This window comes from Loxodonta africana, chromosome 11 (assembly GCF_030014295.1).
Source record: "Loxodonta africana isolate mLoxAfr1 chromosome 11, mLoxAfr1.hap2, whole genome shotgun sequence".
Taxonomy (NCBI): Eukaryota; Metazoa; Chordata; class Mammalia; order Proboscidea; family Elephantidae; genus Loxodonta; species Loxodonta africana.
The window spans coordinates 52,360,362-52,383,506 of NC_087352.1; the positions used below are offsets into that span (position 1 = coordinate 52,360,362).

The 23,145-nt window shown below is 40.0% G+C and overlaps 1 protein-coding gene across 6 annotated transcripts in view; it reads left to right on the forward strand.

The window, feature by feature from the left end:
* Nucleotides 1-1,208: 1,208 nt before the first annotated feature.
* CCDC68 (coiled-coil domain containing 68) overlaps nucleotides 1,209-23,145 on the forward strand; it is a 70,468-nt gene continuing 48,531 nt past the window's right edge. For 2 of the 6 annotated variants that reach the window (XM_064294484.1, XM_064294489.1), the window contains exons 1-3: nucleotides 1,209-1,292; nucleotides 20,025-20,154; nucleotides 22,720-22,857. In XM_064294484.1, coding sequence (XP_064150554.1) covers nucleotides 22,741-22,857 — 117 coding nt within the window. In that variant the 5' untranslated portion in view covers nucleotides 1,209-1,292; nucleotides 20,025-20,154; nucleotides 22,720-22,740. The other 4 variants (XM_064294488.1, XM_064294487.1, XM_064294485.1 and 1 more) reach the window with 4 other exon arrangements.

The window sequence follows — 23,145 nt, forward strand, 5'->3', positions numbered from 1 at the left end:
GGCAATCTGCTTCTATAAAGTTTACAGCTCTGTAACATGTGGTATCACCATGAGTCAGAAGCCATGAGTCAGAATCCAAACCCATTGCCCGAAGTGGATTCCGACTCATAGCAACCCTGTATGGCAGAGTAGAACTGCCCATAGTGTCCAAGGAGTGGCTGATAGAGTCCAACTGCTGACCTTTTTGGTTAACAGCTGAACTCTTAAGCACTGTGCCACCAGGACTCTGAGTCAGAATCCACACTACCCAAAATGTTTTGTTTGTTTGTTTGAGGAAGTGGAGTTTAACCACCCCTCTCACCTCTTCAGTATGGGCTGAATCCAAACTAGAGAGCATGGAAGAGAAAAACAGTAAGTTTACAGTGGAGAAACCAGGCAAGCACTGTCTTGAGTATCAAGGTTAACATCGTTAGTGATGTCATACTGATATCATGCATCTCCCTGATAGGATGGGCTGAGAAGGGCACTTCGCCTCTCTGGTATTCTTTCACAAAATCCATAAGCAGTCTAATGATGAGAAAAACATCAGACAAAACCACATGAGAAGTATCTACAAAATACCTTACTAGAATTCTTCAATACTGTCAAGGTCACAAAAAAAAAAAAAAAAAAAACAACAAGGAAAGACTGAGAAACTGTCCCATATCAGAGGAGTTAAGGAGACAGGACTAAATGCAACGTGGTATATATACTGGATGGGATCCTGGAACAGGTAAAGACATTACTGGAAAAACAAGTGAAATTTAAATAAAGTCAGGCGTTTAGGTAATGGTAATGTCCCAATGTTAATTTCTTAGTTTTGTCAAATGCACCATGGGAATGTAAGATGCTGCATTAGGGGACAGTGGGTGGAGGACAGGCAAGTGCTCTGCATAATCTTTGCAACTTCTCTGTAAATCTAAAAGTATTCCAAAATACAAAAAAAAAAAAAAAAGGTCATTAAAAACAATCAAAAGTTCGTGAACTTCAGTGCCAAGAAGGCCTTCTTTAAAACCAGCAGCAAATATCCCTTTGTGTAACTCTACTGAGAGGCGCGCAGAGCCAGGTGTTTGGTGCAGGGGTGCTGAGAGCGCAGGCAGCGAGCCCAGGGCGGTGGGACAGGAACTCCGCGCCGAGGCTGTGAGAGCTCAGGCTCCTCCCCGAGCCTTCCGGGCGCCGGCCTCTGCCCCGGGCGCGCCCTGAGGGCGGAGCCCAATCTGCGGGCTTCGGCGGCTACGGATGTGGCCAGCGGACTGGACCCTGGCCGGAAGGCCCAGGCGCCGCGGGTAAGGGGCATCGCCGGGACTCCCAAGGTAAGGTTCTAAGGGCACCCCCAAGGTAAGCGAGCCTGGTCACCAACGGGCCCAGCCCCCGTAGCGCGCGCCAGATCACCGCCGCCAGGTGGGTGCGTCTCCAGGTGCCCTTAGAACCGGAACCCCCCGCGACGCTGTATGCGCCAAGGACGTTTCCAGTAAACGCGCTCTTCGAGAACAGGGTATGCCCCCTGTAAACTTCTGTTCTGGTTTTGGTTCTTTGGGCAAGAAGTTTCTCCTCCGAGAAGACAAGCGTCACTTTTCCCCGGGGAAATGGTAACCCGTCCTTAACCCGACGCAACCTAATTGTTTATTTACGTGGCTGTTATGTAATCCCTCTACTGGGGTCCCTGCGACTTCTGCCCGCTGATTTCAGGGGCCTTGGAGAAAAGCCCTCCGAAAAACTTGCTGCCACCTGTTAACCAGAGTTTTTAAGGGCAGAAATGAATGAGGAGGTTCATTCATTCATGCTAGTTTCCGGAGTCGCCAAGTGTAGCAAAAGCAAACAGCCTATTGTCAGTTCTCTGCTGTTTCTGTTGGGTGGACATCATGGGATTTCATAGTTGGAAGTTACAGCACTTTACGCAGCTTTTTTGCTTTTTTTTTTTGGCAAAGCAGCAGCATTATCTTACTGAAAGAATACGAACAGGTCAGTCAGTGCAAGTGTAGTTTTTAGGTTTGATGATGAATATTCAGCTTCTTTAAAAGGAAAGGGGCCCTGGAGATGCAGTGGTTAAGAGCTATGGCTGCTAACCAAAAGGCCAGCAGTTCGAGTCCACCAGCCGCTCCTTGGAAACTCTATGGGGCAGTTCTACTCTGTTCTGTAGGGTCGGTATGACTTGGAATCCATTCGATGGCAACGGGTTTTTGTTGTTGTTTTATTTTGAAAGGAAAAAAAAAAATGAGGTTGAATATAGGGTCAGAAGAAGCAACTAGCCCCAAACACCACCAACGCTGTGGTGCTCACTATTATATTGTAGTTGTTGATGCTTTGCATTTTAGGAATTAAAACCTCTTTTACTCCTTTCTTGGTATATGTATATATATATATATAGACCAGATAAAGTGTCAAAATACAAAAAGGGAATTTTTCTGCATTTGCAATAGAGAAAAGATGATCTATCCTTTTGATTTTACCTAATGCTGTTAAATATTCAGCCTTGCAAAGTCTGGTGTTCCAGAAATTTGAGCTGGGCTGGAGTCTCAGGTACCCTGGCAGGCACAATGGGTGCTGTTGTTACATGGTTGCTGGGCTGCCTCCCTCCCCCATCTCCACACACCCCACAGTTTGAGAGTGAAGGCTCCAGATAAAGAAGGATTTGCCCCTAAAGCAGAGAATACCCAGCATGGCTTCTCAGCCTCAGGAAAACAGGTTATAGTTCCTGGGACCCAGGGAAACGTCCTAAGGACCTTCCTTTGTTATTTACAGAAGTCCATCCCCTGTGCTAACTAAAAAGGCACTTGTGAAATAAATAAAGAAGCTATTTCAGGCATATTATTTACTTTTATGATTTTATGAATTAATAAGAGGCATGTGTATTTTTAAGTTTTTTTTTTTTTATTTACAATTCGTTCAGCTTTGGACTTGAGTTGTAATCTAAATTTTTGCGGTAGCTGAAAAATGACATGTATCTGTTTGGAATAATGACTGGAAAAGGAAAGAATTGAAGATTTTGAAGGGAGTATAGAAGTCTTTTCCGCAGTGGCTTCAAATCTTTTGAACTAAGATATTTACATCAAAATTTTGTGGCAATTTATATAATTCTTTTACTGCAAATGGAAAAAAATCACAATGGTGAAAAGTTACTGTGGACTTAGTAACACATTTAAAGGAATTTATATTTTATTAAGTATGAAAACAGCATCTACATGGGTTTGGAAAACAAAAGTGTGTGTGTGTGTGTGTGTGTGTGTGTGTACACTCAGTTTTAGAAAATGTTTAGAGAATATTTGGTGCACCTGTGATTTGCAAGCCTGTCCACACATTCATTGAGCCAGGATTTTTTGAGTGCCTGTGGTGTAGGGCACTTTGTTCTGTGTTAGAGATGTAGAGGGGGATACCAAACCAAAACCAAATCTGTTGTCTTTGAGTCAATTATGACTCATAGTGACCCTATAGGACAGAGTGGAACTGCTCCATAGGGTTTCCAAGGCTGTATTCCTTATGGAAACTGCCACACCTTTCTCCTGTGGAGTGGCTGGTGGGTTCGAACTGATGACCTTTCCATTAGCAGTCGAACGCTTAACCACCGCATAACCAGGGCTCCTTGTAGGAGGGATACAGCCCAGTGTAAATCAGACACATTTTACACATTCTTGTCCTCATGGAATTTATACGTTGGAGCCCTCCAGGGCACTGGAAACCACAGGTTAGCAGGCAGGTCAATGACCATCTGTCAGCTTTGACGATGGCTGAAGCAATATGACTTTCAAATCACATACTTCCTTTCAAATGTGTGTCTTTTGATATACTGTGCATGATTTTCAGGTAAACTGCAAAGTCACCTGAGAATTAGCCAGCTGACACTGGATGTCACCATTGTGCTGTGTAACGTAGCTGCAGAACAGGTGTGCTGTGTGTGGGCGGGGGGGGGAGGAGGATAACCAAATAAGTAAGGTAAGCACGGGCTTACTTGTACTTACCTACTAATCCGTAGTGAACAATTTCACATGGGTTTCACCACATCATTGTTTCATCACAAATTGTTCACTATATATTAGTAAGTATGCACAAGGAAACCTGTATTTACCTGGCTTACTGGGTCATCCGCCCCTGTCAGGGATTGTAAATTTGAAAAGAGGCTTTGATTCTGTAGGAAGGTGCCGTAGGCTTGGGAAAGAGACAAATGCCAGCCATGCCTAGAAGCCGAATCTTTAATACTGTGAAAAAAATTTTTATTTGTTCACTACAGATGACCTGGTAAGCAAGGTAAGCACTGTGCTTACCTAGTCTGTTGGATAATCCGTCCCTGGTATGCTATCTAATATTCAGGACATAGTCTGTTCAAGGGTTTGGAGATACGTTTCTTTCTTTCCCCCATATACCTTATTCTCATGCCACTCTGGTTGTAACTTTCATTTCAGTTTCTAATACCTAAACCCTGTATGATAGGGACCAAAACAAACAACACTATTAGCTCAGAATCGAGAAACTAAAATCTGAAAACTCAAACTGTACTGAAACCCATCAGGGTAAACCCAAGTAATTGACTTTGGTTGACTTAAGCAGAAAAGGAATTTACTGGAAGAACATGGAGCAGCTCCCGGAATTGATGGGAAAGTTGGAAACCTGGGGTTAGGAAATGGGCGGGATCCAGTGCGCTGGTAGCACAGCAAAGGTCAGGCTGCAGGGAAAGCTGGCATTGCCACTGGTCACTGGATACAACCAGTGGTGTCCCTGCCGCTGGTCGTGAAGCCACTGCTTCCCTTCTCTAAAGAACAACTGGTGTTCGCTGCCTCCAGCTTCAATCAGCCAGATGGCCAGTCTCCGAGTTGTACTTCCAGGAGGGAGCGCTCAGCTGGCTGAGTTTTGGTCTTGTTCCGGTGCTCCGGTTCTAAGGAGGAAGAACAAGTAAGGAACCTTTCCTGCAAGACTCAGACAGGTGGTGATTCCACATATCTGAGATGTGGGGTCAAGTGCTGGACACGCAAACCACGTTTAATGGTTCCTTCCCTTCAGCTTACACAGGAAGTGAGTTGAGAATACTTCCGTGCTATCACCCAGGCTTTATTGCCCCTTATCAGGGCTGACCTGGGTCAATTATGGATGCCTCCCAACATCTGACAACTCCGTAGATTTTGTTGTGTCCTGCCTTCTCTTCAACCCTCGGAGTGTCACAGCAGCCAGGGCTAGACCTGTTTTAATGTGGCTAAAGAGGCAACTCCTTAGGCAAATTGGATGTCCCAACAAGTTGCAATCTATGTAAAAATAAAAAAGCCAGGCTACATTAAAATAAAAAATTCAAAACCTCGTAGTAAACTTGAAATTATTGAAAGAAAACTACAACTAAAAAAGTAAATTAGCTCTTGAAACAGAAAAACATACAAATAATAATAATAACTCAATACCACTTTCTGGTTTTAACATTTGAATATATTTCCTAGCAGTTAAACAAAATATTTGAAGTGTGAAATATTTAGGATATTTAACATTTATATTTAATGTTGTTATTGTATACAGCAGTCAGAAGTCCTTGGAGAGTTATTAGAATTTACTATCATATGTTTCTGTTCACATGTCTTTAAGTTTATATTGTCTTAAAAAAATACATCATGTACATAAACATACATTTCTGTCTGTCTACCTATCTATATTGCTTTCTTTCTTTCTTTTTTTTTTTTTTTTGTTATCTGGCCAAGTTTAAGCTGAAGATATTCGTTGGCAATCAGGAATTGAAAAAATGTTGAGTTTTATATAAATGAGGGTGCTTTATCTTGCAAAAAGAGCAAAATGAACTAAAAAAGGATTAGAAAATGTAACATGATGATGAAAATTCTTGTGCTTACAGCTATTTCCAGTGAGAAACTTAATGGGGCACAAAGGTTTTCACATTTCAAATTGTTTTTATTCTACCCCATTTGCTCATGGAATCTGTAGGTAAAAATTAAGATTGAAAAGTTAATATCATGGTTTTCTACCGTATACTAAGAGCTTGGTATGTACCATACACTATGCCATATAAACTTTGATTTGATCCTTGCGAAAGTCCTTTGACAGTAGTTATTTCTGTCCCTGTTTTAGAGCAGAAGTCACACAGATGCAGAGAGCTGTGCTTAAGTTTCACTTAAGTGAGTGGCAGAGCTGGGCTTCAGAGGAGGTCGCCTGACTCTACCCTCTGCTCTTATCCACTAGAGCACATGATTTGGCCTCCCATATGTAGAAAAAATTTGGCAAAAAACCATGTGTGAATAATATTTTCAACTGGATCTACCTCCTGAAATCAAATTATTTGTCACTCCCTCCACCCTACCCTTTGAATCCAAGCCGCCATCTTCCCTGCCTGAATGACCGCAGTACCTACTGACTTGTCTCCTGTATCTGCTCCTGCAGCTTATTCTCCACACAGAAGCCAGAGTGCACCTTTGACAAGCCTCCAGTGCCTTCACATCCACCTTTTGAAAAAAATTCGAAGTTTCCGGATGGCCTACAAGCCTCCACCTGAACTGGCCTGGGCCTGATTCTCTGATCTTGTCTTCCCCACTGACCCTCTCAGTCTCTACTCATTGCCTGCTCTGTTGTCCCTAGAACATTCTAAGCTAATTCCAGCCTCTGCTCTTGCTTCCCCTTTTGTGTGGAACACTCTTCTCCAGATGACGGCATGGCTGTCCCTCCCCTCATTCAGGTCTTTTGCTCAAATGTTACTTCCTTTGATGACTCTTCCTTTACCACTTATCCAAACCAGGACCTACGTTTGCCCCATTACCCTGCTCTGCTTTTGTTCATAGCCTTATCACCACCTCACATTATGTTTCCTAGATGCTCATTTATTTGTTTCATGTCTGTCTCCCCTCTGTACTGAGAGCCCCATGAGAGTAGGTGTCTGGCTCACCTCTGTATGTATAGATCCTAGCACAATGTCATTCTATAAGTATTTACTCTGTGAATAAATGAATTGAGGTTAAGTAAAGAAAGGAAGCGCCTTTGTCATAGTCTGTAGTATGTTGTTGTTGTTAGATGCCATCGAGTCGGTTCCAACTCCTAGTGACTCCACATAAAACAGAATGAAACACTGCTTGGTCCTGCACCATCCTCACAATTGTTATGCTTGAGCCCATTGTTGCAGCCACTGTGCCAATCCATCTTGTTGAGGGTCTTCTTCTTTTTTGCTGACCCTCTACTTTACCAAGCATGATGTCCTTCTCCAGGGACTGATCCCTCTTGATAACATGTCCAAAGTATGTGAGATGCAGTGTCACCATCCTTGCTTCCAAGGAGCATTCTGGTTGAACTTCTTCAAAGACAGATTTGTTCATTATTTTGACAGTCATGGTATATTCAGTATTCTTCTCCAACACCATAATTCAAAGGTGTCAATTCTTCTTTTGTCGTCCTTATTCCTCTTTCAGCTTTCGCATGCATATGAGGCTATTGAAAACACCATGACTTGGGTCAGGTGCACCTTAGTCTTCAAGGTGACATCTTTGCTTTTCAACACTTTAGAGGTCTTTTGTTGCAGATTTACCCAATGTACTGTGTCTTTTGGTTTCTTGACTGCTGCTTCCATGGGCATTGATTGTGGATCCAAGTAAAATGAAATCCTTGACAACCCCAGTCTTTTCTCTGTTTATCATGATGTTGTTTGCTGGTCCAGTTGTGAGAATTTTTGTTTTCTTTATGTTGAGGTGTAATCCATACTGAAGCCTGTGGTCTTTGATCTTCATCAGTAAGTGCTTCAAGTCCTCTTCACTTTCAGCAAGCACGGTTGTGTCATCTGGATATCACTGGTTGTTAATGAGTCTTCCTCGAATCCCGATGCCCCATTCTTCATATAGTCTAGCTTCTCAGATTATTTGTTCAGCATACAGATTGAATAAGTATGGTAAAATGATACAACCCTGACGCACACCTTTCCTGACTTTAAACCATGCACAGTGGCCTTCAATAAATATTTACTCTGTGAATAAACTGGTTGTTTTTTTTTTTTTTGTCTGTGAGTAAATGAATCAAGGATTAAGTAAAGAAAGGAAGCACCTTTGTTATAGTATCCGGTATAGAAACAAAACCTCTCATTTCCCACGTTGGTTTCCTGGGTTCATTTCCTGGCCAATGCATCTCATGCGTAACCACCGCCTGTCTGTCAGTGGGGGCTCACTTATTACGATGAACAGGTGTCAGTGGAGCTTCTAGACTAAGTCTAGGAAGAAAGGCCTGGCAATCTATTTCTGAAAATCAGCTTAGGGATACCCAAGGGACACAATAGTCTGATCCTCAGCTGATCGTGGTGATGGTGCAGGACAGCACCGTTTTGTTCTGTTGTGCATGGGATCACCATGAGTTGAGGGCTAACTTGATAGTAACTGACAACAGCCATATAAGTATTTATTGTGTAATAGTTTTCTTAAGCCATTCTATGTCATAAGACAGTGAAGTAGATTAATTTACATTTCCCTGGGTGTCCAGTGATATGTTGGTTTATCACTGAACATGATTCATAATAACGTGCGTGAATTGCTTTGAAAGTTACAAACTGTCAGATATTAGTGTCATCAGGTGGGGATGTTGACCAGTTACTGATGGATTAGCAACAAAGAATCAGTACCAGGGATTTGCTAAAATCACTCAAAGCAGATTTCCCGTTATAGCCTAGCTCAGTCGCAGACTGTGTGGACTATAATCTGGTTCTTCCCTACAGAAGAAAACCACCCAGTCTGTGTATCAGCCTTGGTAGTGGATATGATCTCATATTTTATTTATTTGACAAACACATACAAATCACTTACCATGTGCTAGGTATTGTTATAAGTGTTTGACAAATAATAGTTCATGTGATCCTGAAACAACCTGTGAAGTAGACATCATTAGTATCCACATTTAACTTGTAAGGAAACTGAGGTGCTCCGAAGTTAAAGAACAGGTCCAAGATCACACAGATACTAAGTAGCAGAGCCAGGCCATAAAACTAGGCAATGTGCTGCCATACATTTTAGCTGTAGACCCCCCCTCTATTTGCAGAAGATCTCATGCAGAAATTCCACGTTTGGAGCAGAGCAAAGCAGAGCTGCTGGAATTGAAAGCCAGCTGGCCGAGCTGTCTGCTTAGCACCCCTCCTTCCCTTTTTGGAGCCCTGTTTGTAAAGTCCTGATCCAGGAAATAACTCCTCTTGGCAAAAGGCCACTTGTAAGCTGTCTTCAATCCATTCTGGCCCAAAACAAATAAATTCTTTTCTCACTTTAATTACCTGATTTTGCTTTATTTTGAAAATGTTATCTGCCTAATCTACTTCTGGATGAAATAAAATGCTAAGGTGGATTTTCCCCAGGATAGTAATGCGATATGGCAGTGTGGGCTTCGCTGGCTTCAGCTCACCAGGGCTTTTTTATACAAATCCAGGACTGTGGGCACAAAAGTTTTCTGGACCAAAGAGAGAAATGGAATTTAATGTCATCTAGAGAAAGAGTTGGTATTAAGACTTTGTAACCAGAACATCACCAAGCTACTTCCACTGTTATGGGACACTTGTCTTCTGTGGTTGAGATAAAGTAACAGCAGCAACAGTAGTGACAGCTACTTCCCACTGAGTGCCTTTTACAACTAGATACTTTTTAGAAACCTGAAAGATTGGCTAGTCGAACCCACCAGCTGCTCCATGGGAGAAAGATGTGGCAGTCTGCTTCTGTAAAGATTAAAAAAAAAAAAAATCCGTTGACTTTGAGTCGATTCCAACTCATAGTGACCCTATAGGACAGAGCAGAACTACTGCATAGGGTTTCCACAGAGCGGACGGTGGATTTGAACTGCCAAACTCTTAACCACTGCGCCAGCCTTGAAATCCCTGTGGGGTAGTTTTACTCTGTCCTGTAGGGTTGCTATGAGTCAAAATCAACTCCAGAGCAAGGGTTTTTTGTTTTTGTTTTCATTTTCACAACTTTAGTGTTATTACCCCTATTTTTTTTTTAAAAAAAAAACTTGCTGTCGAGTCGATTCTGACTCATAGTGACCCTATAGGACAGAGTAGACATGCCCCCATAGACTTTCCAAGGAACACCTGGTGGGTTCAAACTGTGGACCTTTTGGTTAACAGCCATAGCTCTTAACCACTATGCCACCAGGGTTTCCACGCCTATTTTACAGGTATGTAAATTGAGGCTAAAATTTTACATAACTTGTTTAAGATGGCCCAACCAAATGGCACACCAAGGAAAAACAATCCCTGGTATGTGTTTTAAAGTCATCTGAGATACTTATGTGGTGATGGAGGTGAGAAGTATGTTTTGAGAAAAATCAGTGATTAAGGAGCAAAATCTCTTAATATTAAGAATAAAAGGTTTTTAAGAGTGTGTATTTTGGGATATGTAACAAGGCCCAGTGGGATTCTCAAGTTATATAAGACTGAGAATTCAATGAGATTTGCTCTAAAGAGTGATTAATTTCTGTGATATAATGCCTCTTATTTATTAATGTGGACAATGCACGAAATATTAAAAAGAAAATAAAACATAAATTAATTAAATGGGACTGTAAGTCAAGTGGGACTGAACAGGACAAAAAGGCAACTCAGGCCAGACTGCTATTTTCCCACTGACCCCCCACTCCCACCCCCTGCTACTTCATAGGCCAGGGGTCTGCAAACCTTTTGTGTGAAGGGCCTGATAGTAAATATTTTAGGGTTTGCTTACTACATACTTTTCTTTCTTCCAGCTACTCAGCTCACCTGTTGTAGCTCAAAAGCAGCCGTAGACGATATGTAAACAAATGGACATGGTTATGTTAGAATCAAACTTCATTTATGAAGACTGAAATTTGAACTTCATGTTATTTTCATGTGTCACGGAATGTTACTCTTCTTTGATTATTTTTTCAGCCATTCAAAAGATGTAAAAACCATTCTTAGTTCACAGGCTGTACAAACAGGCAACAGGCCAGATTTGGCTCACAGGCCAAGTTTTGCAACCAAAAGGTAGGCAGTTCAAATCCATCGGCCACTCCTTGGAAACCCTGTGGGGCATTTCTACTCTGTCCGATAGGGTCGCTATGAGTCAGAATCGACTCGACAGGAATGGATTTGGTTTGGTTTTTGGTACCCTAGCTTAGTCACTGTTAAGTTGGAATTGACTCTACGGTAATGGATTTGGTTGATCCTAGCCTGGAAGGAGCCCTGGTGGTGCAATGGTAAAGTGCTCAGCTGCTAACTGAAAGGTTGGCAGTTCGAACCTTCCAGCAGCTCCCTCAGGAGAAAAGACCTGGTGATCTGCTCCTGTGAAGATTACATCCTGGGAAACACTGTGGGGCAGTACTACTCTGTCACATCGGGTCACTATGAGTAGAAATCGACTCAACAGCACGCAACAACATCAACCCTAGCATGACTGTGCTCCTCTGGTTTCCAGACAGTTTGCTTATTGCCTCTGTGGGTGTTTATTTTACTTCAAGCATTTATATGTTGTTGTGGACCAGGAGCAGAATCTAAGAGGAGACTTCAGAGAACTGAGTAGCAGAATTCCTTTCACTCGTATTTTGCAGAAATGTGACTTGCAGAATTGCTGCTGCCATAGCGGCTGTCTAAGAGGATTTATAACAAAATGGAAAATTCTTGGCATGCTCTGTCATTTTTATTCAAGATTAAAGGATAAATACAGGGCTTTGTAGTATCCCCAGAAGCTATCTTTTTTCAAAGTGGTGCCAACAAATACAGAAGTTCTTTGTGTGTTTGAACAGTATAGGTCATTGCTAGAATTTGTATGTTTTTGTTGTTGCTCTTTCTCTCTAGGGAAGCGAGCCTTGATGTAATGGAAACAACCCTTTAGTTGGTGTCAAAAAGACCAAGTTTTGAGTTCCATCTCGGTTAGTTTTATTGTGATCTTGGGTAAGTTAACATCAACGATGAGAGTTTTGATTTCCTTATCAATAAAATGGGGTTAATAATCCTACCTTACAGGAACATTTATTCATTTATTTATTTATAGTTCTTTACTATTTATTATGGAAAGTTTCAAATGAAAAGAGAGTAATGAACCCATGTGCCCATCACCCTGCTTCAGCAATTATCCATATTTTGCCAAATTCTTTCATCTTTATCCCCTCCCCATTTTTCCCTCCCTACTAAAGTATTTTAAAGTAAATCCAAGTGTAATATAATTTCACCTGCAAATATCTCAGTATGTATCCCTAACAGGTAAGGTCTTTATAAAACAGTGCCATAATTCCATTATCACATGTAGAACTGCACCATACGGTTTCCAAGGATGGGCTGGTGGATTCAAACTGCTGACCTTTTGGTTAGCAGCCAAGCTCTTAACCACTACACCACCAGGGCTCCAGCAAAATTACAGTAATTCTTTAAGAACATCTAATATCTAGTCAGTGTTCGGATTTCCCCAGTTGTCCCCAAAATGCCTTTATGTAGTTGGTTTGTTTGAATCAGGAACCAGTCAAGATTTAGGTATTACATTTGGTCTTGTGTCTCTCAAATCTCTTACCAAACAAAAAAACCAAACTCATTGCTATCGAGTCTATTCAGACTCATAGTGAGCCTAAAGGGCAGTAGAACTGCCACATGGGGTTTCCTAGGCTATAATATATTTTGAGGGGGAAGGGGGGTTTCTTTTTATTATTATTATTTTATTGTGCTTTAAATGGTTTACAGAGCAAACTAGGTTTTTTTTTTAAATTTATTTATTGTGCTTTAGGTGAAAGTTTACAGATCAAGTCAGTCTTTCATACAAAAAAACCATACAGACCCCGCCGTGCACTCGCAGCTGCTCTCCCCTTAATGAGACAGCACACTCTTCCTCTCCACCCTGTATTCCCCGTGTCCATTCAACCAGCTCCAGTCCCCCTCTTCCTTCTCATCTCACCACCAGACAGGAATCCCCCACATAGTCTCATATGTCTACTTGAGCCACGAAGTTCACTCCTCACCAACATCTCTGTTGTGTTCCCTGTCAGGGCAGCACTCGGTGGTAGCCAGGCACCATCTAGTTCTCCTGGTCTCAGGCTCATGTAGTCTCTGGTTTATATAGCCATTTCTGTCTCTTGGGCTCATAATTACCTTGTGTCTTTGGTGTTCTTCATTCTCCTTTGCCGCATGTGGGTTGAGACCAATTGATGCATCTTAGATGGCCACTTGCTAGTGTTTAAGACTCCAGACACCTCTCACCAAAGTAGAATACAGAAATTTTCTTAATACGTTTTGTTACGCCTGTTGACCTGGATGTCCCCCGAAACCGTGGTCCCCAGACCGCTGTCTCTGGTACTCTGACCTTTGAAGCTTTTGGTTGTATTCAGGAAACTTATTTGCTTTTGGTTTAGTCCAGTGGTACTGACTATCCCTGTGTTGTGTGTTGCGCTTCCCTTCACCTAAAAAACCATCAAGGAATATTTTCTTCTGTGTTTAAACTTTATCTAGAGTTCTTATAATAGTGCTCTCATACAATATTTGCCCTTTTGCAGTTGACTAATTTCACTCAGCATAATGCCTTCCAAATTCCTCCATGTTATGAAATGTTTCACAGATTCATCATTATTCTTAATCGGTGCGTAATATTCCATTGTGTGAATATACCATAATTTATCCATTCATCCATCGATGGGCATGTTGGTTGCTTCCATCTTTTTTCTATCGTGAACAGTCCTGCAATGAACATGGGTGTGCATATATCTGTTCGTGTGAAGGCTCTTATTTCTTTAGGGTATATTCCAAGGAGTGGAATTGCTGGGTCATATGGTAGTTCTACTTCTAGCTTTTTAAGGAAGTGCCAAATTGATATCCAAAGTGGCTGTACCATTTTACATTCCCACCAGCAGTGTATAAGTGTTCCAGTCTCTCCACAACCTCTCCAACATTTATTATTTTGTGTTTTTTGGATTGATGCCAGCCTTGTTGGGGTGAGATAGAATCTCATGGTAGATTTGATTTGCATCCTCTAATAGCTAATGATCATGAGCATTTCCTCATATATCTGTTAGCTACCTGAATGTCATCTTTAGCGAAGTGCCCGTTCATATCCTTTGCCCATTTTTTAATTGGGTTATCTGTGTTTTAGTTGTTGAGTTTTTGCAGTATCATGTAGATTTTAGAGATGATATGCTGACTGGAAATGTCATAGCTAAAAACTTTTTCCCAATCTGTAGGTAATGTTTTTACTCTTTTGGCAAAGTCTTTGGATGAACATAGGTGTTTGACTTTTAGGAGCGCCCAGTTATCTAATTTCTTTTCTGGTGTTTGTACATTGTTAGTAATGTTTTGTATACTGTTTATGCCATGTATTAGGGCTCCTAGCATTGTCCCTATTTTTTTTTCCATAATCTGTATCATTTTAGATTTCATATTTAGCTCTTTGATCCATTTTGAGTTGGTTTTTGTGCATGGTGTGAGGTATGGGTCTTGTTTCATTTTTTTTGCAGGTGGATATCCAGTTATGCCAGCACCATTTGTTAAATAGACTATCTTTTCCCCATTTAACTGACTTTGGGCCTTTGTCAAACATCAGTAGCTCATATGTGGATGGATTTATGTCTGGATTCTCAATTCTGTTCCATTGGTCTATGTATCTGTTGTACCAGTACCAGGCTGTTTTGACTACTATGGTGGTATAATAGGTTCTAAAATCAGGTAGTGTGAGGCCTCCCACTTTGTTTTTCTTTTTCAGTAATGCTTGACTTATCTGGGGCTTCTTTCCCTTCCATATGAGGTTGGTGATTTGTTTCTCCATCTCATTAAAGAGTGTCACTGGTATTTGGATCGGGATTGCATTGTATCTATAGATCGCTTTGGGTAGAATAGACATTTTTACAATGTTGAATCTTCCTATCCACGAGCAAGGTGTGTTTTTCTGCTTATGTAGGTCTCTTTTGGTTTCTTGCAGTAGTGTCTTATAGTTTTCTTTGTATAGGTCTTTAATGTCTCTGATTAGATTTATTCCTAAGTGTTTTATCTTCTCAGGGGCTATTGTAAATGGTATTGATTTGGTGATTTTCTCTTTGGCGTTCTCTTTGTAGGTGTAGAGAAATCCAACTGATTTATGTATGTTTATCTTGTATTCTGATACTCTGCTGAACTCTTCTGTTAGTTTCAGTAGTTTTCTTAAGGATTCCTTAGGGTTTTCTGTGTATAAGATCATGTCATCTGCAAACACAGATACCTTTACTTCTTTGCCAATTTGGATGCCCTTTATTTCTTTATCTAGCCTAATACCTCGTGGATAGGACGTCTAGCACAATACTGAATAAGAGCGGTGATAAAGGGCATCCTTGCCTGGTTCCTGTCCTCAAGGGGAATGCCTCCAGTCTCTCCCCATTTAGGATGATGTTGGCTGTTGGCTTTGTATAAATGCCCTGTATAATGCTGAGGAATTTTCCTCCTATTCCTATTTTGCTGAGAGTTTTTAATCATGAGTGGGTGTTGGACTTCATCAAATGCCTTTGCTGCATAAATTGATAAGATCATGTGTGGTTCTTTTGTTTTATGTGATGGATTATATTGATTGTTTTTCTAATGTTGAACCATCCTTGCATACCTGGTATGAATCCCACTTGGTGAATTATTTTTTTGATATGTTGTTGAATTCTATTGGCTAGATTTTTTTTTGAGGATTTTTGCATCTGTGTTCGTGAGGGATATTGGTCTGTAATTTTCTTTTTTTGTGGTGTCTTTACCTGGTTTTGGTATCAGGGATCTGCTGGCTTCATAGAATGAGTTCGGGAGTATTCCAGCCTTTTCTATCTTCTGAAATACCTTCAGTGGTAGTGGTGTTAACTCTTCTCTGAAAGTTTGTTTGAATTCTCCACTGAAGCTGTCGGGGCCAGGGCTTTTCTTTTTTGGGGGTTTTTAAATTACTTTATCAATCTCTTCTTTTGTTATGGGTTTATTTAGTTGCTGTGTCTCTGTTTGTGTTAGTTTAGGTAGGTAATGTCTTTCTAGAAATTTGTCTATTTCCTCTAGGTTTTCAGATTTGTTAGAGAAGGATTTTTCCCATAGTACTCTGTTATGATTCTTTTAATTTTAGTTGGGTCTCATTTCTTATATGGGTTACTTGCTTCATTGCCTGTTTTTCTTTTGTCAGTCTGGACAATGGTTTATCGATTTTGTTAATCTTTTCAAAGAACCAGCTCTTCATCTTGTTAACTCTTTCAATTGTTTTTCTGTTCTCCATTTCATTTAATTCTGCTCTGATTTTTTATTATTTGCTTTCTTCTGGTGCCTGAGGGTTTCCCTTGTTGTTCTCTATTTGTTCAAGTTGTCGTGATAATTCCTGGATTTTGGCCCTTTCTTCTTTATGTGTGTATTTATTGATATAAAATTGACCTCTGAGCACTGCTTTAGCTGTGTCCCAAAGGTTCTGATAGGAAGTGTTTTCATTCTCATTGGTTTCTATGAATTTCTTTATTACATCCTTTATTTCTTCTATAATGCAGCCATTTTTGAGTAAAGTGTTGTTCATTCTCCATGTGTTTGATTTCTTTTCCCTAATTTTTCTGTTATTGACTTCTAGTTTTATGGCTTTATGGTCAGAGAAGATGCTTTGTAATATTTCAGTGTTTTCAATTCCGTTAAGGCTTGTTTTATGACCTAATATGTGGTCTATTCTAGAGAATGTTCCATGTATATTGGAAAAGAAAGTATACTCGGATGCTGTTGGGTGGAGTGTTTTATGTATGTCTGTGAGGTCAAGTTGGTTGATTGTGGCGTTTAGTTCTTCCGTGTTGTTATTGAGCTTCTTTCTGGATGTTCTGTCCTTCACTGAAAGTGGTGTGTTGAAGTCTCCTACTATTATTGTAGAGATGTCTATCTCACTTTTCAATGCCATTAGAGTTCGTTTTATGTATCTTAAAGCCCTGTCATTGGGTGCGTAAATATTTACTATGGTAATATCCTTCTGGTATATTGTCCCTTTAATCATTATATAGTGTCCTTCCTTATCTTTTGTGGTAGATTTAAGTTTGAAGTCTCTTTTGTCAGAAATTAGTATAGCCATTCCTGCTCTTTTTTGATTGTTGTTTGCTTGATGTATTTTTTTCTATCCTTTGAGTATTAGTTTGTTTGTGTTTTAAGGTGTGTCTCTTGTAGGCAGCATATAGATGGATCATGTTTTTTTTATCCATTCTACAACTCTTTGTCTCTTTATTGGTGCATTTAGTTCATTTACTTTCAGCGTGATTATAGGTGGGTAATTTTTTTTATGAGTTTAGTGCTGTCATTTGGATGTCTTTTTTTGTGTGTTGTTGACAGTTTCATTTTTCCATTTATTTTTTGTGCTGAGTAGTTTTTCTTTGTAAGTTGTGTGTTCCTCTTCTTCATTGTTGTTGATTTTGGTTTTGCTGAATCTTTATGTTTTTCTTGTATTTTATTTTGATGTGTAGGATCGTTAGTCTTCTTTGTGGTTACCTTAATATTTACCCCTATTTTTCTAAGTTTAAACCTAACTTGTATCTCCCTACATCACCTTGATTTCCTCTCCATATGGAAGATCTATGCCTACTTTATTTAGTCCCTCTTTATTGATTTAATGTTGTCATCTTTTACGTAATGACATTCCTGATTCCCTGTTTTGACCACTTTTTAAGTCTTGATTTATTTTTGTGATTTTTCCTGTCTGGGTTGATACCTGGTTGCTCTGTCCTGAGTTCTAGTGTTGGATTGATATATGATATTATTGATTTTCTAACCAGCAAATTCCCTTTAGTATTTCTTGTAGTTTTGGTTTGGTTTTTGCAAATTCCCTGAGCTTCTGTTTATCTGTAAATGTCCTAATTTCGCCTTCATATTTGGGAGACAGTTTTGCTGGATATATGATTCTTGGCTGGCAATTTTTCTCCTTCAGTGCTTTATGTATGTCAACCCATTGTCTTCTTGCCTGCATGGTTTCTGCTCAGTAGTCTGAGTTTATTCTTATTGGTTCCCCTTTGTAGGTGACTTTTCGCTTACCCTGGCTGCTCTTAAAATTTTCTCTTTGTGTTTGGTTTTGGCGAGTTTGATTGTAATATGTCTTGGTGACTTTCTTTTGGGATCTACATTGTATGGGGTTTGATGAGCATCTTGGATAGATATTCTTTCATCTTTCTCGATGTTAGGGAATTTTTCTGCCAACAAATCTTCAACAATTCTCTCTGTATTTTCTGTTATCCATCCCTGTTCTGGTACTCCAGTCACTCATAGGTTATTCTTCTTGATAGAGTCCCACATGATTCTTAGAGTTTCTTCATTTTTTATAATTCTTTTACCTGATTTTTCTTTGAATATATTGTTGCCAAGCATTTTATCTTCAATGTCACTAATTCTGTCTTCCATATCCTCAATTCTGCTTCTCTGACTTTCTACTGAGTTGTCTAATTCTGAAATTTTATTGTTAATCTTCTGAATTTCTGATTGCTGTCTCTCTTTGGATTCTTTCAGCCTATTAAATTTTTCGTTATGTTCTTAAATGATCTTCTTAATTTCCTCAACTGGTTTATCTATGTGCTTCTTGGCTTGTTCTGCGTTTTGCCCAATCTCCTTCCTTATATCTTGAAGGGTACTGTATATTAATCTTTTGTATTCTACATCTGGTAATTCCAGGAATATACCTTCATCCGGAAGAGTCCTTGATTCTTTGTATTGGGAGTTTGTTGAAGCAATCATGGTCTGCTTCTTTATGGGATTTGATATCGACTCCTGTCTCTGAGGCATCTATAAGTTATTGTATTAATTTATTTTGTTTGTTCACTATGTCCTAGCTTCTTGCTTTGTTTTGTTTTGATATACCCAAATAGGCTATTAGAGTGAGCTATCTTGATTATTGGAGTCTTTGAAGTACTAATGTCCTGTTACCAGATGACTAGAGCTGTTACAAGGTATATGAGCCTAGGAGTGCATTCAGTATTCTTGTATAGATTCAGCTGAGGTGTCCCGGTATTCAGTCACCTAGGGTGTGGTGCAGGCTCTCACCTACGATCTTAGAGGAACAGTGGTGATTGGTGTATGCATAGGTTTCTGGTGGCAGCAGGGGGTCACACTCAGAGGAAGGCAGGGGGCTGACAACTTTCCCCCAAATGTCTGTGAGGAAGGTATGTCCCTGTTCTCTAGAGTGCTCTGGTGGGTGGGCTCTGCAGCCATACCATATGCATCCACTGTGTTTAACTGTAAGGACTGGTAGGCACCATTTGTCCTTGGACCCCTGTGGCAGGTGACTAAATGGTGTGGGTGGAGCCTCTAGTCCTCAGGCCCCTGCTGTGGGTCAGTGAGGGCCCTGTTCAATAGGCAGAGCTGTAGCAGATGTCACAAACCTGCCTCTCTGCTGCATAGCTGAAACAGTTACAATCAGACCTCAAACAGATTTGCCCTTGCTCTATAACAGCCAGGTCCTATCTGCTGTAACAGAGCCACCTGGACCTATGTAGGGGTGAAAGACAAAGTCTGTGGAACACTTGTGCCTGGACTGGAGCCGCTTCTGTTCTGAGTTTCTAGATTAAGGGTCAGCAGAGTATTTTTCCCTATTTGTTAATTTGTTCCTTCTCCAAGGCCAGGAGAATGGCCGAGGCAGTGCAGCAGGACCTATCTCAGGCCGAGGGAGATCAACTGTTAATGAAGCCAGCTGGGGCAGAGGGAGGAGGGATCAGATAGATAGGCAAGAATTCTTTCAAAAGGAGGCGCTATTAGATCTGTGTGGTAAATTAAACAAAATCACTTATACTGTGCTGAGAGCACTGTTTTATCTCAGATACTGCAGGCATGTATAGATGTGTCCGCTGGCTCGGTCCCTGCTGCAATTGCGCCAGGGGGTCAGGGCTGCAGCCCTTCACTCTCCTTCTTTTGCTGAAGCAGTTGCATCCTAAATGCCACCGCCAGCCCCACCGCAGTCACACCAGGGGGTCAGGGGTGCGCCACTTCACTTGCCTTCTTTTGCTGCATCCCAGAACACCTGCCAGCCCTGCTGTAGGGAAATGGGGCTGAGGTACTGCCACTGACTCGGCAACTCCTCACTGCTTCTGCACCATCTCTCCTTCCCCCTGTCGTTCAGTACGATTTCTTAACTTTACCTTTGATGCTCAGGGTTCCTAGCTTGTCATATGTATAATCAATTCACTTGTTTTTTCAGGTCTTTGTTTTAAGAGGGACCACTGGAAGCATCTGACGACTCCTCCATCTTGGCCCTGCCCCCAAGAAACTGCCCAGGCTATAATATTTACGGAAGCAGACTGCCACATTTTTTTCCTGTGGAGCAGCTGGTAGGTTCAAATCCTCGACCTTTTGGTTACTAGCTGAGTGCTTGACCACGGCACCAACAGGGCTCCTTTTTAACTCTATTAATGTATAGCAATTCCCCCTCTCTTCTCTTCATCTTTCTTCATACAGTTAATTTGTAGAAGAAACTAGGTGTTTGTCCTGTAGAATTTTGCATATTCTGGATTTGGCTTATTGCAGTCTTTACCCTTGCGGAGTCATTGAACATTTTCTTTTCTTTCTCATATTTGCTATAATTAAGTATAGAGGCTTGATTAGATTCAGGTTCACTTTTTTTGGAAGCATATTTCATAGGTGGTGCTTTATATTTCTGATTGTAGTACATTTAAAGGACATAATGTCTGGTTGTCTCTTAATTTGTTTATGTTAAGATCAATTAGAGGGATCTCTCAGGTTAATGAGTCCTCACTAAACTTTCACCTGGTGTTTTTATCATTAGTTGATAGTTCTTGGTTAGATATATTATCTCATAACCCAGTAACCCAGTGCCGTCGAATTGACTCTGACTCATAGTGACCCTATAGGACAGAGTAGAACTGCCCCATAGAGTTTCCAAGGAGCAACTGGCGGATTTGAACTGCCAACCTTTCGGTTAGCAGCCGTAGCACTTAACCACTACACCACCAGGGTTTTCCATATTACCTCATAAGGGGTTGCAAAATGTATGCTTTCTAATTCTATCAATTCTTTTGAATTTATTAATTGGAATTTTATGGAAAACTTTCCCTCATCAACAATTTGGTTGCCATAAAATACATATCATACAATAAAGGCATGATAAGTACTTGTTTGTTCCCTTTATTTGCCAGTTTTGCTATCAATTCTTTTAAATGTATTAATTGAAATTCTATAGGAAACTTTCCCTCATGAACAATTTGGTTGCCATAAAATACATATTATGTAATAAAAGCATGATAAGTACTTGTTTGTTCCCTTTATTTACCAATTTTGGGATAATGATGACTTCCCTCCATGAGCTGGTGCCTAATCAACTTCTAAAGATGAACAATGAGGGTTGTTGGTGGTGGTGCTGATGGTGGTGTTTCTCCTGCATCACAAATTTCAAGGATTTAAATTTTTTTCGTATGTGTCAATTCATCACATTCTTCTTTTGGTTGACTTCTGTGTCTTATTGCAGTAGGATTTGATCACTTCTTGCTTTTTGATATGACAGGATATCATAGGCATGCCCTATACATTTCTTGCCCCAGACCTGAATCAGCCAATTTTCCCAGAAGTCCCAGTTTCTTTTAAGTGGGAAATGGTATATAGAGACCACAGTCTGGATGCCAGGAGTTCAAATTACTACTGGCTTGTTATTATTTCTAGGTTTCTAGTGGATAGAGATAGAATATACATTTTTTTAAAGGGAAAAAAATCATTATTTTATGCTGATGATACCAGTGTAGATATAGAATTTTTACCTAGCATCTTTGGTTCTATAGTTGTATATTTTTTCCTTTAAACTGAATGTCTTTTTTCCTAATGATGTTAGCATAATTACTTTAACCTAGCACACACACATGTGCACACAGTAGTTTCAAAATAGCAATACCAATATTTCCACTAATGTAGTTTGACATTTTTTTTTCCAGCTCTTTTTATTCTTAGGATATCACACATCAGGGATAAACAGTCCCTAGTATGAGTTTTAAAGTCATTTGAGATAATTTATGTGGTTATGGCAACAACTTCACATATAGTTACGTTCATTTGTTTTTTTTTTTTTTTTTAATTTTAGAAGATTGTGTTTTTTTCTAATTGTTTTATAATTAGGTAAAATATTTACACGGCCCCAGTTAAAACTATAAAACACAAAATTTCCCCTTCCTTTCATATTTCCCTCCCTTTTTAAAGAAAATATGATACTCTGTATTATTTTTGGCACCCTGCTTTTCACTTGGTAACGTATCCTGCCATGACTCCCCAGAAGTAGAGGGTTTATTCAATCAGTCTTCTTTTTGTGGGCGTTTACATTTTCTTTCCAGCCTTTCCTACTACAGATAGTTCCTTAATAAATAGCCCTTATAGGCTATTTGAGAATTAAAGAAAACGAAGCGTGTTAAAGGGCTGTGTAAAGTATAAAGCAATATAGGCTATTTGAGAATTAAAGAAAAGGAAGTGTGTTAAAGGGCTGTGTAAAGTATAAAGCAATATGTATGTACGTATGTGTGTGTATAACTTTGTTACATTGTTTTCTTCCACAGCCATTTATGAAGCACTTCAGCGTCCCAAGAACTAGAGATACAAAGATGATTAAGACTTGGGCCCTGCCCATGAGGTTTTATAGTCTAATATGACAGGAAATAAAAAAGAGAAATCTCACATTTTCCTTCTCAGTTTATTTCATTTAAAAAATTTTGATCAATGGTTCAGATGATATTACTTTTATGTTAACTTCTGGATTTATATATAGATACAGATGTCATTTATAATCTTTCTACTATATTGATCACAGTGGGAATACAGAACTTCTTTCAGTTTATGAATCATATAATCACGTAATCAAAGAAGTCAGTGTTGCTTAACTGATTTATGTTTTCCTAAAGCCAGAATTCAACTACTCCACAATGACAACAATAACAGTAACCACAGAAGTTTCTCCAAGGAGCAAGAAAGAAGATCATTCTGCCTTGTATGAGTCCACGTCGGCTCACATCATTGAAGAAACAGAATACGTGAAAAAGGTACGTGGACGCTAGAAATCATGTAGCATGAGACTGGTGGACTTTGTTTCCCTCTTTAATAGCACATGTGAAAAAGAACAGACCTCCTTTGACAAAGGGTAGTCTTTACAGCTGAAATTGGGATACACATTTAGTAAATACTCTTGGGATACATGTTTAGTAAATTCTCTTGGGATACATGTTTAGTAAATTCTCCTGGGATACACGGTTAGTAATTTCTCTTGAGGTTTTCCGTTCCTACACCTGGAGTGAAATGATGCTCTTCACTCAGTAAAATTGAATACGGGG